General features: G+C 36.2%; 1 protein-coding gene across 6 annotated transcripts in view; it reads left to right on the top strand.

The window, feature by feature from the left end:
* The first annotated feature begins 482 nt into the window (after window positions 1-482).
* The window catches only part of megf6a (multiple EGF-like-domains 6a), a 29,623-nt gene continuing 13,822 nt past the window's right edge, over window positions 483-16,283 (top strand). For 2 of the 6 annotated variants that reach the window (XM_027170763.2, XM_047807421.1), the window contains exons 1-7: window positions 484-833; window positions 6,846-6,968; window positions 10,820-10,945; window positions 13,893-14,015; window positions 14,535-14,657; window positions 14,757-14,894; window positions 16,072-16,194. In XM_027170763.2, the coding sequence (XP_027026564.2) occupies window positions 677-833; window positions 6,846-6,968; window positions 10,820-10,945; window positions 13,893-14,015; window positions 14,535-14,657; window positions 14,757-14,894; window positions 16,072-16,194 (913 nt within the window). In that variant the 5' untranslated portion in view covers window positions 484-676. Of the gene's footprint in view, window positions 834-6,845; window positions 6,969-10,819; window positions 10,946-13,892; window positions 14,016-14,534; window positions 14,658-14,756; window positions 14,895-16,071; window positions 16,195-16,283 lie in introns of all 6 variants that reach the window. The other 4 variants (XR_003444376.2, XM_047807419.1, XM_027170764.2 and 1 more) reach the window with 4 other exon arrangements.

The following is a 16,283-nucleotide window of genomic DNA, read 5'->3' on the forward strand; positions in this document are numbered from 1 at the left end:
CTGGCACATTTTTCCACACTGGTTTCTGCTTTGCTTTTTAATGTGTTGCTCTGTATTTATACTTTACTGAACCACTGATGTCCATCTGAGGAGCATTTTCTGTATGCTGTGATCAAAATGTATACATGCAATATGCAGGGTGCTGAGAACTTCACAGTGTATCTCGGAATTATGTAGTTGACACTGTGCGGCATACTGTTTTAATATTTCACGTGTCCGTTGTGTTTTGTGATTCTCCAGGAAGTTTTTTTTTCCAAGAAGATCCTAATCAGTTTAAGGCTGGATGTAAGCAATGTTGGAAATTAGATCTCATAAGAGAGAAGAGGGCTCATATTCACTGATGTGATTTCAGCAAACAGGAAGTTTGTTGATTTGAGGAATTCTCCAATTCCTAATGGGGAGAAAGAAAGGGATATTAAGGCCGGACTGAAGTGATATAGTCATAGCAGTGAAGGAGGAGCCAGAGAGCCACAACAACCCAGACATGCATACTGTATCTCTCAGAGCTTAGAGAGAAGAACCAGAGAGAGTCAGAGAGTAATAGAAGTCTTTGGCATTGACAGAGGACACAAGCTGACAGAGCAAAAGGCAGAGACATACAAGAGAAAAGAATGTTTCCTTTTACAAGTCTGCCTGTGTTTATTTGTGTCTGAATTAAGTGTCAGTGGTGCAGTTCATGTTCAGCATTATGTCACCTTGGTGGTACTTGCTTTTTGTGAGTCGTTGGGTTCAGGTAGCTTTCAGTTTGAATGCTGGGAGTCCACATTACCGCTACTTTCATAGGAACTGCTACACCTGCTTCAGTGGATACCACACAGGATATGTGGGGACAGGTGAGTGTTATTTATAGTATTATTGTTAAACCTTTCCACATGTGTCTGTGATTTGGCTGTGGCAAAATATTAAACATCTGTCACTTATTAGTAAATCAACTATAAAGGACTCGAAAAGTCTTGTTTGGGAACAGATGAGAGATCATTTAGGATTTGTCATATTCTCAAAAAAGGCATATGCATGAATAATTTGTTATATACTGTATATGACTGAAATTCTGTTATTCCTACTACAGACCTTTGGCAATATTCGATGTACATGATGTACATAAATTTATATATTCAAAAAACTTAATAACTACTTATAGTTACTTAAAATAACTTTAGTTTTTTAAAGTAGTATACTTTTATAAGCAAAAAATAATAGCATTTTAATAACTGTGCATAAATGTTCAGATAAAAAAAAACAATGAAATAATAATTAAAGATGATTAGGAAACTACAAAATAAAAAACTATGTATCCATTAGCTAATTTGTTCCTGACTGTACCCATTATACTGTATCCAAGTAATTTGTATTACTGAAGGAATATATATTGATTAATTATATAGCACCAACTTTTTTTTATTTATATTTCATAGCTTTCCAAAACCTATACAGTACAAGCAGACCAAGATCAATATAACAATATTATATTTTGTTTCTAGATAAGTGCTGGCAAAATTGTAAACAATCTCCACTTATGAAGAAGTTTTAATTATTAAGTAAGTAAAAAAAATACTGGCGGTCACAAAATATCCAGGAGCTGAAAAAGTGACCCTAAACAACACTGCGAAAATGTATAAATGTATAAATTATGCTAAGACTTTCTCTTATCTGTGAAAGTAAACAATGACTGCACTTTCAGTTAACCAGTTAACATGCTTTCGCTTTATGTAACATAAAAGAATGATAAAGAATGTGATAGACATCATTCGCATTTCAAAATCATACCTAAGGGTTTAAAAGTAATGATAGAATAATAAATGAACCCTGTCACATGGAGAAAGACATGGCACAGTTTGCATGAATGCTTAGATGTCCTCAGCCAACTCTCAGATGCTCTGATTCACAGCCAGTTAAACAAGCATATGCCTGTACTGCACATTTATTCTGTGAGCCAACTTAATTTGATTTAATTTGTGGGTAAAAGAGGTAGCATTATAAGTCTCTGAATTTTTGTAAATAGAAATGGAATTGCTAAAATAGAAATGGCACCTCTATTGGTATAACAGCAGGTGCTAAATTACTAAAAAATCTATCAGAATACTATTGATCAGTTTAGCTAAGTGGTGATTTAATGCAAAGGATTTGACTGTCTAGGTGTTTGGCCTCCAATGATTATATGGCTGTGAGATAAGAAACTGCAGAAAATGTGTATTTGATTAAAAGGAGACTGACTGGCATGATCAGTTTGCAGCAGTTGCGGTTTCCTTTCATCTGTCAGCAGCTGGATCTGTAGCCTCACTTTCTGATTTGTTATTTTCCCTTATATTTTACTTCACAAATGTGGTAGACAGACTAAGATTTTGGCAGTCTGTACTTTTCTTCTAGTCCTTATTTATAATCCATATTTCTCACAAACTTATATATCTGGCCAGACCAAGAAATACCCCATTATATAAGTCCACTAAAACTAAAGTCAATTAAAATGATATTTGCTTTGTCGTAGATTTTAAATGGCAGATATTGCCAAATAGTTTATTTGTATTGACCTGACAAATAAACATGACCAACAGAAGCCATTAGAGAAATATTAGATTGTTCTACTCTAGATGCAACCACAGCTTGAGGCTATTCGCTATTCGATATATATATAAAATGTTGGGTGTATATATATCTAGCATTAGTGCAGAAGTTTCTGCACACAATAAATTGATTGTCAGCATCATAAATTCTCAGGATGCCAAAGTGTTCCCATCTACCAAACGTTAAAGATCTAGTGCTGACTGTAGCCACTGCTGTTTTCCCTTCACCTATGCCTGTATGCTAGAATATTACCTTGTGAAAAACTTTGTGCAGCCTCTCCTTAGATAAAGAGGAATCCGTGGGCTTTATTAAGTTAAATATTTATTACACCTCATCTAATATAAGTAGTCATAATTCTATGGCGATTAGCCTGGGAGCAGCAACGTAACATCAATATTGCTGTATCCTCCTTCTGAGAAGACACATGCAATTTTATTACAGGATATAACCACAGTTAATTCCCCATCCATGGACATGTTCCTACTTAATGTCATATGAATTGCAAATCAAGTATACAAGAGTAAATGCTTCCAGGCCACATATAGCCTCTAACATATGTCTCACAGTCAATTCATTCATTTTCAGTCTCAGGAGAAACACCATCATTTGTTTATTTCTTCCTGGTGTTGTGAATGGACTGGGGTCTTTCCTCTTGGCGTGCACCACTCTGCTGCTGTGGAATTTTTCAGCCTCATATCAGCTTCTGGCTCTGGGCCACTGTAATTAAGATTCCTCTTGGATCTCCTGGACAGGTGGTCTTTATTTCTCTTTAGAAATTGTAGTCTTCTTAGGGACTTCTGTGGTGACTACCTACCCCTGAACTCATAACCAGCACATTGCAAGTATCAGTCTGTTAGATTTCATTTATAATCTTATTTATTACTGTGAGTTGTACTTTACAGCAGCACAGATGGTAGTTAACAATGTTCCTGGAAAGTAATGCACAATAATATATGCTTTGTTTGCTTTTTTCATAGCAAAAAAACATTAAATGTTTAGGAAGAAATGTGATGTGATCCTTCAGTGTAATACCTTGTATAATTAATTACCTGAGGCTTTCTTTGGAATGAACACTTAAATTTGCTTCTGCTTGGTTAACATTTATTATTTAAAAATACCTGGCATAAATAAGGACATTACAATGTAATAAACATAGCAATATGACACTGTTTTACACATACTGTAAGTCTGATCCTGATTATTGTTTGCGTAGAGATTCACATGCTCTACATACAGTTCTTATATCTGGGTTTTCTCTGGGTTCCCAGGCTGAAGGAAACCAGGGAACCCAGAGAAAACCCAGATTGCTGTATAGGGGGGTAAATGAGTGTGTAAATAAACATGTGCATGATGCCTTACAATGGATTGGCAACCCACTCAGGCTGTATTCTTTCCTCGTGATGGTTGCTCTTGGGATAGGGTCTGGACTCACTTGGAGTTTGGCTATGAACGTGTTTGATGATGATGTAGAGATGAATATAATAAACTAGATCAAAAGTATAAGCCAGAAATGTAAACATCACAGACGATAACTATCTTAATAGATGAGGGTTAATTCTTTTAATATTAACTCCTGCCTTATTTCTTCTTATTCACATAACATGCGATGGAATGATATATTAACGATTAATGATATTTTGAGAAGACTTTAGGAATCCTGTTTGAACATTACTGTAATCTGTTATTAATAAATGATCTATAAACATGATATTCAAAGCTCTTAATTGTAATATAATTTGAAGGCCAGTCATACTGTCAAATCACAGTTGAGTAATTTGCTTAATGACCACATGTCTTTAAAGTGACATTGAAGCACTGATGTCTAGTAAATATTGCTTGACCATTTTGTTTGGTCAGGACATGGGATATTGAACAGGGTAGATGAATGATTCATTGATAAACACATGTTATGTATATTATACTGAACACAATCCTTCCTATAAGGTTCCTATAATTATATATATAATATAATATAATATTATATATATATATATATATATATATATATATATATATATATATATATATATATATATATATATATATATATATCAGTCCTTCAGTATTATCTACATATTAATGTCCCATAGGCTATGATGCAAGATCATTTCAAATTTCTTCAGAACAATTATAAATGGTTTAATTTGAAGTTTAAAGTGATGATGATTGCCAGCACATTTTTAAAAAGTTGTCCTTCCTTCCTTCACACCATTTAACCTCTAATTGAGACAAATTTGTAAGCTGTGCTGCAATGCTCAAGTCCAGACCTCCACTAGAAGAAAAATGCAAAATAGATTCCAAGTACAGACACTTATAATGATCAGAAACCTTCCCCTGAAAAACTTTTATAGTAACTTTCCAAGGATTACCCTGGAGTCGGTTAACAGAAAGTACTGTATGTATTTAAAATGTGTTACAAATCACTTTTATAAGTTTGCAGTCTATGTATAGCATTATAGATTGTATTGTATCACATACATATCTATTATATATAAGTACAGCTTTATATATATATATATATATATATATATATATATATATATATATATATATATATATATATATATATATATATATATAATTAACAGCATCTTCCTTACATGGGATTACAAATATAGAGATCTTATCAAGCATAACGTTATACATAAATATTTCAATCATTATAAGCAAACCTTTATAAGATTCCCTTACCCACTTTCCCACAATTTTCCCCTCAAGGGTTCTTTGGTTCTTAGCTTCTTAAAGGGAAATCTGTTTTTGTAGGATCCTACTGTATACATGTTAATATTACATTTCTTTATTTTCCTCTTGGGTGCAAATCAAAGAAATTATAAGTATCTGAAGACTATTGTGTATATAATAATATATTAAAAATAATTTATAATGATGCTCTTTTTAGTAGATATTTTAACTGAGAGTTTTGTGGTGCACAAAACTCTCAGTCTGACAAAGTTAGCTCTAAGAACTAGTTCTGACACTCGTCCAACTCTATTTCAATGAGTGTGCTTCATCTCTGCTTCTTCTTGAGATGAGACCACCAGGCCTCTATGAACACCATCCAGGAACCAGAACTGAGCACCCCCACCCACCTTTTTAAAAAAAATGATATTCAGTGGGAATATGATTTATTTATAACAGCTACTCAGGCGTTACTTGAAGCCATTCTCTACTGTGGTTTCTGTACTATTGCCTAGAAGCAGCACAAGGTAATCCAAACGAAGGTTACTTTCCTCACCAGACAGAGGCATTAGTCATATGCAGGATATAAATTTGACATATTGATCATTGTGTCATTGTATATGCTGTAGCGATGTGGAGAAAACACTGGTCTTGAATAACAGTGGTCCGATTGTGCTGTAGATTTGGTGATAAATTAGAGTAGCCAGGACAAACTGTAGTGTAGACATTACATAGACATGTAACTACTGAGAGAAATAGAATTACAGCATGCACAAATTATAGGTTTCGCTTTAGTAACACTCAAACCAGACATTTTGAAATATGCCCTAGGGCTCAGGCAATAGTTTATAATGTTTTCCAATGGTGCATTAAGGAATCCAATAACCTGTTTGCTTATAGTTTAGTATTTCAATTCAATTCAATTCAATTCAATGCAAGTTTATTTGTATAGCATTTTTTACAATTGACATTGTCTCAAAGCAGCTTTACAGAACATAAACATAGAACAAAAGGTTAATATAAAAAAAATTATATAAAGATTAATAGAATGCAAAATTCAAGATTAATATTATATAGATTTAGTTCACAATGTGTATGTATTTATCCCCAATGAGCAAGTCTGAGGTAACTCAGGCAGCAGTGGCAAGGAAGAAATCTCTTAGACGGTAAAGGAAGAAACCTTGAGAGGAACCAGACTCAAACTGGAACCTCATCCTCATATGGGTGACACTGGAAGGTGTGATTATAAAAATACAGTCAAACAAATGTTGTATAGATGCAAAAGATCTCACGGAGTTCACATTTACTCTTTAGTATTTCACCAGGGGCTTAGTTTGGCAGTGTTCATTTTGGAGCCTGTTAGAAACTACAGCTATTAAGGGGTTCTAAACAATAGGTGTGCATGTGTTTTACCCTGGAAACAATTTATTACTTTGAGCCATACAAAGTGCAGAGATTGGAGATCTGATAGATTCATGTTTTTTGTAGAATCTGAAACAAGAACTTTACAGTATTTATCCAGTTAATATAGGTTTGAGCTCACCTAAGACATATTTAGATATATGACCAAGTGTTTGATTGCTTTCCTAATTGTTTATCTGCAGATGTAAATGAGTGTCAGGTACATAACGGAGGCTGTCAGCACAGATGCGTGAACACCAGAGGCTCCTATTATTGCGAGTGCAACCCAGGCTTCCGTGTACACATCGATGGACGATCTTGTATCGGTGAGTGAGGCACAGGTTTCACAAGAGGCTAGTATCACAACTGACAGACTGGTGACTGGCCTTGGCTTGAACTTTTGGACTCTGTCACCGCTATCCACAATCCAAAGACTGATTACTTCAAAGCCAGTATAGGACTCCAGCTTCAGTTTTGTGTATGAGAAGAAATGAAAGCACTATTTGTTTTCATATCAGCTGAATGTTACCTACTGTTCTGTACTGTACAGCCTTTGTTGTAGTCTACACGGAGCAGTGAGCAGTGAGGTTAAGCAGTGTTTCATTACATATATTTTATTTGTTCCTCAGCCATCTTCTCTTCTGCCTTTGATAAAGATGGTGTCAGATGAGCAGATTGTTCTGAGTTAACACAATGCCCCACATAATGACCAAAACTGATTCATCATCCATCCATCATTTTAGATTTAGACAGCCACTATTTTGTTCAGATTCAGGTTGTGCCACACAGGGAGTTATGGTTTAACTTCAGATCTTCCTAAACATAGAATAAAGGCCTTTCTTCAGAAACTAAGAGGGATTCTTACCCATGTGCATTTAATTACACAATAAACCTCCTTCATGGACATATTTAGTTTTTATGACTTTCTGAAGTAATTCTTAAGATGAAGATGTGGTTTACAACTTTAGTCATGACATTCTCTCAAGGTTGTTTGCTATTACTGTAAAGCAACTGTCATTTGCATGAGTGAAAAATTGGCATTCATTTTTGAGAAAAGTTGAGAGATGGCCTGATAAATCCACTGGCTTCCATTTGCCATTCATGAGTTTTATGTCCTGGAATCAAGACTCTGTGTTTAAACAGTTTAAAAACAATATGCATTCATTCATCTGCTGCTCTGCTATGGATTTGAAGCAGTAGCTGCACTGTGTCTCTGATGATCCCGACTCCTTGACTGGGATGAGATTCTAAGCTATTTCAGTAAATTTGACAAGTCCAGGGCTGTGAGCCCAGGTTCATTCCAAAAGCCAGTTTTGCTGAGTGAGTGGGGGAACCAGCTGGGATCAGTTAAACCACAGAAGGATATACTAATTAATCACATACACTTGGCTCATTTGGTGTGCATAATGTTTCTTCAAAAAAATTGGCAATCATCCTGATGTCTTGTATTAGATATCCATAAAGCTTTTAAAGCTAACAGGTAGGTGCTTAATAAATCTGCTGCAAGCCAAATATTTTCTTCTTCAGAAAGGAGTACCACCTTTTACCCTTTAAACCATTCTCCAATCCAAGCTTCTGTTTCTCATTTGAAAAATACCACAAGGTATATCTCCATCCAGAATCAAAACACTGCCATTATTATTCTCTTTCTTATTTGGATAAAATTTGGATGCATGATGACAGACACCAAAAGCTCACATACCTTGTGTGCATAGCAAATGTGAACAGTCTGTAGTATTGCTTTTAACATCACACTTTCTGCATTTTCAGCACTCTGAATTACTTTAATGTCTTGTATGTTTATCAGCCTTTCAGCAGTAACCTTTCTTTGACCCTGTGCTAGCTGTGTGATAGCTACCCTATGGCTCCTGGTCAAATTATTCTAGAAAAGTGTTATCCTTACTCCTGGCTCATGCTTACTAACAGGCTACTACAATTAAAATAAACCTCAAAGCTATAAGCACCAATCTGAAGATCATCATCAAAGGTACACAAAAAAACGTAATACCAGTTTGTAAAAAAACAAAACCCTGCAATTACACTTTGTAGGAAAAAACAGGGAGTGCAAAACAGTGAACAGACAATGAGTAGCTAGCTGAAAGACAGATCACTGGTACAGGTCATAGATAATTAAGAACCGTACTGTTGTGATTACAGGAGTGGGTGACATGGGGTCAGACAAAGAGATAAGCTAGTAATGTTCACACTCTGTCTTTACTCACCTTGATTCAACTCTTTTCAGCTTCTGTTTAATGGGTTTTAATGGTGCACTGCGGGACAATTTACTGCATTGTTTCACCCTGTTATTAAAGGTTTCAGTTCATTCTCAGTCATAATAGACATACTAAAGTGTACCATTATTTGTCACTGTGCTTTCAAGCATTAAGGGTAGGAAACTGTACCTACTGTATGTTTCCTGAAGCTGTACCTTTATCCTTTGTGTCTGTAATGTGTCTTTCACATAGAGATAGTATACACAGCACATTCCTGGCCTTTGGAATAAACTGTCTATGAGTGTGCATGTGTGACCATTGAGTATACTCTAACACAAAGTTAAATTAAATTAACTGTTTTCTGGGAGTTGATTTTTTAGTTCTTTTCAGTTAAAATTCTACTAACATATAGAGTAACATTTTATTTAAATAAGAATGCTTTCATGGTTTAAAAAAAGGCTAAAGGTATTTCATGTTATTAATCATATTAGACCAAAGTGACTTAAATTTATACACCTGAACAATTAAGGGCCTTGCTCAGGGGCCCAGGATGGGCAGTTTATGGCACCTGGAATTCAAACTAACCTTCTGATTATTAATCCTTAACCAGCTACTATCTCCAAACAAGATCAGTGTTCTTGTCACGATTAGACACGGTGAGACAAAGGCGAGTGAGGATCCAAATGCAGTTTAAAGTTTTAATGAACAAAACACAAATGAACAGGCAGGCAACACGGAACAAAACAGGAAACGGACACGGACATGGACACACCGCATACCAACAACACCAGGGAAGTGAACAAACAGAGTAAATGTAGTAAACAGGAACCAATCACAAAGCGGAGACAATCAGAGACAAAGACAAAACACCTGGGGAAGAGATGGAGTGCAATTAGTGCCCATGGTAACAAATGAGTGGGTGGAGCAAACAATTAACAGGGCAAGGCAGCAGTCAGAAACAAAGGAAAACACAGACAGACTCATTACAGTTCTCTAAAAATCCTCACAGCATAAAAAGTGCTTAATGAAGTAAACTGGCACTTTTACCTTCCTCAGTCCAAGACCAATCAACACCAAGGGGAGTTGAATCAAGCTCCTCAACACCCTTTCAGTGCATGAACATCAAAATATTACACCACCTTAGAGCACCATTTGTCTAAAAAAAAAACCTCCCAAAATCTAACTCTTTCCAAAGTTTATGTCTAACTCCAAAATATTCAACTCCAGAAATTTGCTGATCTTTAAAAAAAAACAAAAAAACAAAAAACGATTTAAGATATGTATGAACTTTAATGTTAAGGCTTTAAAGTTATATGCTACAGTATATGCATTTTTATACTGTATGTTATGTACACAGACACATACTATAGGTACAAAAAGAATGTATGTTTGAGGGTACAATCACAGCACGGTTTTGACTGGGAATGTGAGCTGGGAAGCTCAAGGACACAACTATTCTACCTTATGTATGTATATTTTACCTAGGAAAGTATTTATTTAAAATATAAGCTTAGTCCTAACTACATGCATTAAATAAAATTTAAAGGTACAGTATGTTACATTTATATTTTATTACTGCAAGTACAGCCACCCTTGTGAAAAGTAATGGTACAAACAGTTTACTTTTTGTGCTGAATGTCACCAGATCTCATTATTGCCGAGAGGACATAGGAAACATGTTGAATTTGTACTCCATGTCTGCCATTAGCAGTATTTTACTAAGGAATCAATAATCCAGGCAATTTGTTTTTCTAGACTAAAAAGAACAGAATGCCATCTGTAAAGTTCCACAGATATCTAGTTACAGCTGGGGTTAAGATAACCTTTTAATATTAATGTCAAGATTTGTTGAACACATTTGTCTCATTTGGCTATACAATGTATAGTCCTGTCAGTGTTTATTTGACATCATTCTTACCTAAAGAGTTATGCATTAGTGAATAATGCCTCACTCTGCTTCTTAGCTGTGCTCTCCTGTGCCATCAATAATGGAGGCTGTGAACAGGAGTGTGTACAACTCTCTCCTGCCCACTTCCAGTGTCGCTGCAGACAAAACTTCCAGCTTACTGCAGATGGTAAACGCTGCAAATGTAAGTTTCCATTGCTTTTTTTTTTCTCGTAACAATTGTTTTCATTTTCACAATATGGGCAAAAAACTACAGTATGGTCATCATGCCATTGTGTAGAGGGCTGAGTGTGGCACATGCTACCAAGCACTTACCATTAGACAAATGCGTAGTAAAATTAATCATAAAATATAAAACATTATTAAATATATATAAAAATTTAGAAATTAAAAATCACTCACTAACTTAATTTTAGTTAGACTTTATTCTGGTCAAGGCTGTAGTGGATCCAGAGTCTATTCATGGAACACTAGACACAGGGCAGGAATAATCCCTAAATGGGTTACCAGACCCTCACAGAGCACCATCAGCACAAAAACCACAAATGCACATACTTAAAGTATATAACAGAAAAGACAATTGATGTAAACCTGTTCACTTCTTGGCATGTTTTTGGGAGGTTGGAGGAAACTAGAGAAACTATGGAAGAGCCATCCTGCATCCCATGGTGAACACATGTTCACTGATTGATTTGTTTGGCTTCTTGGGGAAGTCGTGGCCTAATGGTTCCAGTCTCGGGCCGGCAATACCACGACTGAGGTGCCCTTGAGCAAGGCACCAAACCCCCCCAGCATAAATGGCTGCCCACTGCTCCAGGTGTGTGTTCACGGTGTGTGTGTGTTCACTGCTGTGTGTGTGCACTTTGGATGGGTCACAATACAGCCGTATGTCACGTCACTTGATGTCCCTTGTAACCCTTACTGTCAGCACAAGTTGCACACAATCAGTTGTGTAAAACCCAGAGAAAGAAAGGGGTCAGAAAAGCAATATAAAGAGTGAATATGATCTTCTTCTGTTTACAGTATGGATAGATAACCAGCTTTTTGCTTTGAGAATGAGAGCTAAAATCTCAATATCTGCTGAAATACTCAGATGTTCAATTCAATTCAAGTTTATTTGTATAGCGCTTTTTACAATAGACATTGTCTCAAAGCAGCTTTACAGAACATAAACATAGAGCAGAAGGTAAACATAAGGAATAATAAAAGAAATAACGAATTATAAAAGAAAAATAATTAACAGAATAAAACATTCAAGATTATTATTAGATATATATAGTTCACAATGTGTATGTATTTATCCCCCTATGAGCAAGTCTGAGGTGACTCAGGCAGCAGTGGCAAGGAAAAACTCCCTTAAATCGGTAAAGGAAGAAACCTTGAGAGGAACCGGACTCAAGGGGGACCCCATCCTCATATGGGTGACACTGGGGGTGTGATTGTAATATACAGTCAAACAAATGCTGTATTGGTGTAAGGATCATGGACTTCAGATCTCCTTAGTATCACAGAGTCTAACTGGAGATGTCTCAGGATTCTTAGAGTCGGCCTCGGCTCAGTGGATGTCCAAAGGCTACAGCTGGTACAATGTCTGGATGCCTCGGAATAGGTACAAAGAGAGAAGCAGTGGAGAGGGATTAACATATCTGCTGTTCATATGTGAAGTATCTAGCCTTCTAGCTCCAGGCTTTCTGGATGCCTGCCTATAGTCGCTTTCGCACGACTTGATACTGTATTTAATGGCATTGTCTCTAATTGATTCATACTCCTCTGGCTTGCAGAACTGATGTGCTATCTTAATTAAAAAAGTTTGTAAAGCTGGCTGGTTAAGTCGAATCTACTGATGACAATGACACAACAATAACAAACTCTCAAGCTGAAGTACTGTAACTGATTGAGAGGGAAAATAGAGCTTAGTTGGCTCAGTGTGAAGTGCACAAATATTAAAAGTGTTAAATTGCTGTGTGCTTTGGCATGCTTTGAAATGGTTGCAATTTCCTCCAAGAAAATATAAATTATTTAGCTTCATCTACTTGGCAAACACAGGGCCCGCATCCATGTGGCTGCCAAAACGTACTCCCACTTTAGATTCCATTGTTCACCAGTAAACACTACTGTTCTGAATTAGGAGGAGACACGCAGAGTCGATAATGATTGTCCTCCAGAGGAAAAAAACAGTCTGTAAATGATCTAGAAGATGAATGATGGAGTGTTGCAGAAATGAAATCTATTGCACTCTGATGAATAGTGCACAAAAACAACAAGATACAAATAAATATTATGGCATTGTTGATTTGGCATTTGATGCTTAATGGAAATTTACACTGCTGGGATTTCCAAAGTGTACTGTAAAATATTCATTGCGGATGATATTCTCAACACCGATAATGGCTTTACTAAGCAACAGATCGCATTGTGTTTTTAATATTCAAATGTAAACGGCATAGTGGACATGTAGTGAATCTACAATAAAATTCTTTAACAGTTAAGTGTCCTCTGTATTAAATACATGCATAAATTTGAGTATAGAAAAGGAATGAATGCTAACACCATCTCTAACCTTTCTTTCTACCTTTTTTGATTAACGTTTTTGAGTGCTATTGAATATAGAATTTTTAACTCCAACCAGTTAGATTATCATGAATGGTTATTATTTGATTATTTGTTTATTATTCAAATATTTTCCTTAAACCATATTCATTATAAACTACAGTATGTGCAGTACTTACATGGGTGCTGGAAGTTAAAATAGTGAAATTCAGTGTATCAAGACCATTTAGGATATTGCTGTTTATGCCTTGTCTTCCTTAAGTAACTTTATTTGACTTCTGAATATTAGTCATGTGAAAATTCTTTAGAAGGATGAAAGGCAGCCAGCTTAGAGTGCAGAATGGCTAGTAATTATTTGTTCAGTACCTGTATTTTACACAATTAACTAGTTGTTTGGAAGTGAGTTTTGATGAGAACTCTGTTAGCCTCAGAGGAAAAGTTTTTTCACAACAAAATGAAGAAAGGGTTTACAGTGTGAATATGATGCAGTAAGTATCTTTACATATTTAAATGTATTTGCATATGGCTTATTAAGTTATGGCATATGCACGATATGTAATAGTGGCCTGCTTCTCTTACAGTGAGAAACCCATGCGCTGAGAGGAACGGTGGCTGTATGCACACATGCCGAAATGTAGGTCTCCGTGCCCGGTGTGCCTGCCACACAGGCTACAGCCTGGCTCAGGATCACAAGAACTGTGAAGGTAAATGACTCTGGCATGAATAACTAAACGCTTTTTCCACCCTGTAACTCACTTCACTTACTCTACTGTTGAAAGCTCTTTAATAAGGAACATCCTCTCCTTAATGGATCCTTTTGGGGAAATTTCATTCCCGTGGTTTGGGAACATTTAGAAAGATGGAAATATAGCATTTAATTTGGGAAAGAAAAACAAGGTTGAATGAATGTGAAATGGGTTCCTCTTTTCACCAGGGATAGACAAAATCAGCTAGAGGTTGAAATCCTGTGTCAGAATTACTTTTGGCTTAAAGGTATGTCGAGCACGCCAGTCAGGTGTTAAAAGGCAGTACCCTGAGATCTGACTCTGTACAGTGAAACATTTGAGAAGATCTTAGTGAGTGTGATACTTAAGGTGTTTAGAAACTGCAACTGAAATAGGTTTGCTAACCTTTTCTAACCCCTTCTATACCCTTTCACTAATTCTCATGATTTGACCTGCAAAAACAGGAAGATCAGAACTGTTGAATTTTATGTGTTTCAGACATTGATGAATGTGAAACTGGACAGGCTGAATGTGCTCATGATTGCAGAAACAGTCCAGGTTCCTTCTCCTGTATCTGTAACCCTGGATACGAACTAGGATCTGATGGCCGAAAGTGCTACCGTGTGTAACCTAAAAAATACTTATGTTTGAAGATCATTGTAGGGGATATGATCTGTATGCGCTCATTGTCTTTTCGGTTCTTGTATACTGTCTTGACAGGCATTGAAATGGAAATAGTGAACAGTTGTGAGTCTGGGAACGGAGGCTGCTCACATCAGTGTCATCACGGAACACTTGGACCTGTATGTAGCTGTAACCATGGTTACCAACTTGATGAAGACCTCAGGACTTGTTCAGGTGCATATATTAATATATTATTCTACAGTGAGATCAGGTCAACACTTGGCAAGTAGGTACTGTATGTTTAGAAATAACTGTTTTGTTTGTTTGTTTGTTTGTTTGTTGTTTTACCATTAGACAACTATTGTATGTGACATTTTAGTTAAACACTCCAAGTCTTAGATCTCAAAGCTTTCAAAGTGTATCAATAGGATCCCAAGGAAATCCGTAGCACGCACACAATGAATAACATGAACTGTTCACTACACCCTCATTACATTCTCTACTATGTCATTTCACATTGTCCAGTAAATTATTATAATTCATTAATTATTAGACCAATTCATTTGTGAGATAACAACAATGCACTATGAACTACAACTTAAATCCCATTTGATACATACCATACATTTGGCTCCCAATTGGCCCTGAGAAGCAAGAGCATAAACATGAGTGTAAAATTTTAAACTATAATGTAGTAGCAGAACAAGTCGAATACTTTTGCCTATATTTGGTCCCAGATGATTGCTTTAGAAATACAAATTATTAAACAATAAAATGTGTGTGCAACTGCAATTCCATAGTTTAGCACATTACAGGAGGTGAACAAATATCTCCATGCATTATCATGCTGTTTGTTGGTGTACAGGGAGACTGTGCAGCCTTCAGTATGTGAAAATCTCATTTTAAATCCCTGATACACAGCTGACAGAAAACTGACTTCTATGGACCTTTTGGAGAGAATTAATCTGGATGACAGACCAACAGAACAGACACATGTATATAATTTACACATATAAAAACACACACACACACACACACACACACACACACACACACACACACACACACACACACACACACACACACACACACACACACACACACACACACACACACACACATTGAACTGTACAGTGATTTATTAGAAAATATATTTATTCTCTTTCTTCTTGGCCATCTGGATTATGGCAGTGTATTATTATATTCTACAGAGCTACAGTCTATTATTTTTGGATTGGTACAGTAGCTTTCTCTCTGATTTCTGACTCTCTCAGTATGCTGCTCTTTTCTCAGACTGGAAATAAGTTTTAGTAAAATTTCCTGACCTACAGGTTCAACCTGCTGAAAAGACACAGTCTTGCTTCATGCGTTGTTTTTGCACAGATTTACCAGGACTGTTTTTGTTTTCCAGACTTGGATGAATGTCTAGAGGAAAGTGCATGCTGTGAACAGGACTGCACCAACTATCCTGGTGGTTATGAATGTTACTGCAGGGCAGGATACAGACTCAGCTCAGATGGATGTGGATGTGATGGTACACAGACTGTTTTGTTTTTTGCTAAAGCTCAGACATGAATCCTTATGCCTTGTTGTGTTGAACAGAAGAATGTTTTAGTATGTATG

This window comes from Tachysurus fulvidraco, chromosome 23 (genome assembly GCF_022655615.1).
Source record: "Tachysurus fulvidraco isolate hzauxx_2018 chromosome 23, HZAU_PFXX_2.0, whole genome shotgun sequence".
Taxonomy (NCBI): domain Eukaryota; kingdom Metazoa; phylum Chordata; class Actinopteri; order Siluriformes; family Bagridae; genus Tachysurus; species Tachysurus fulvidraco.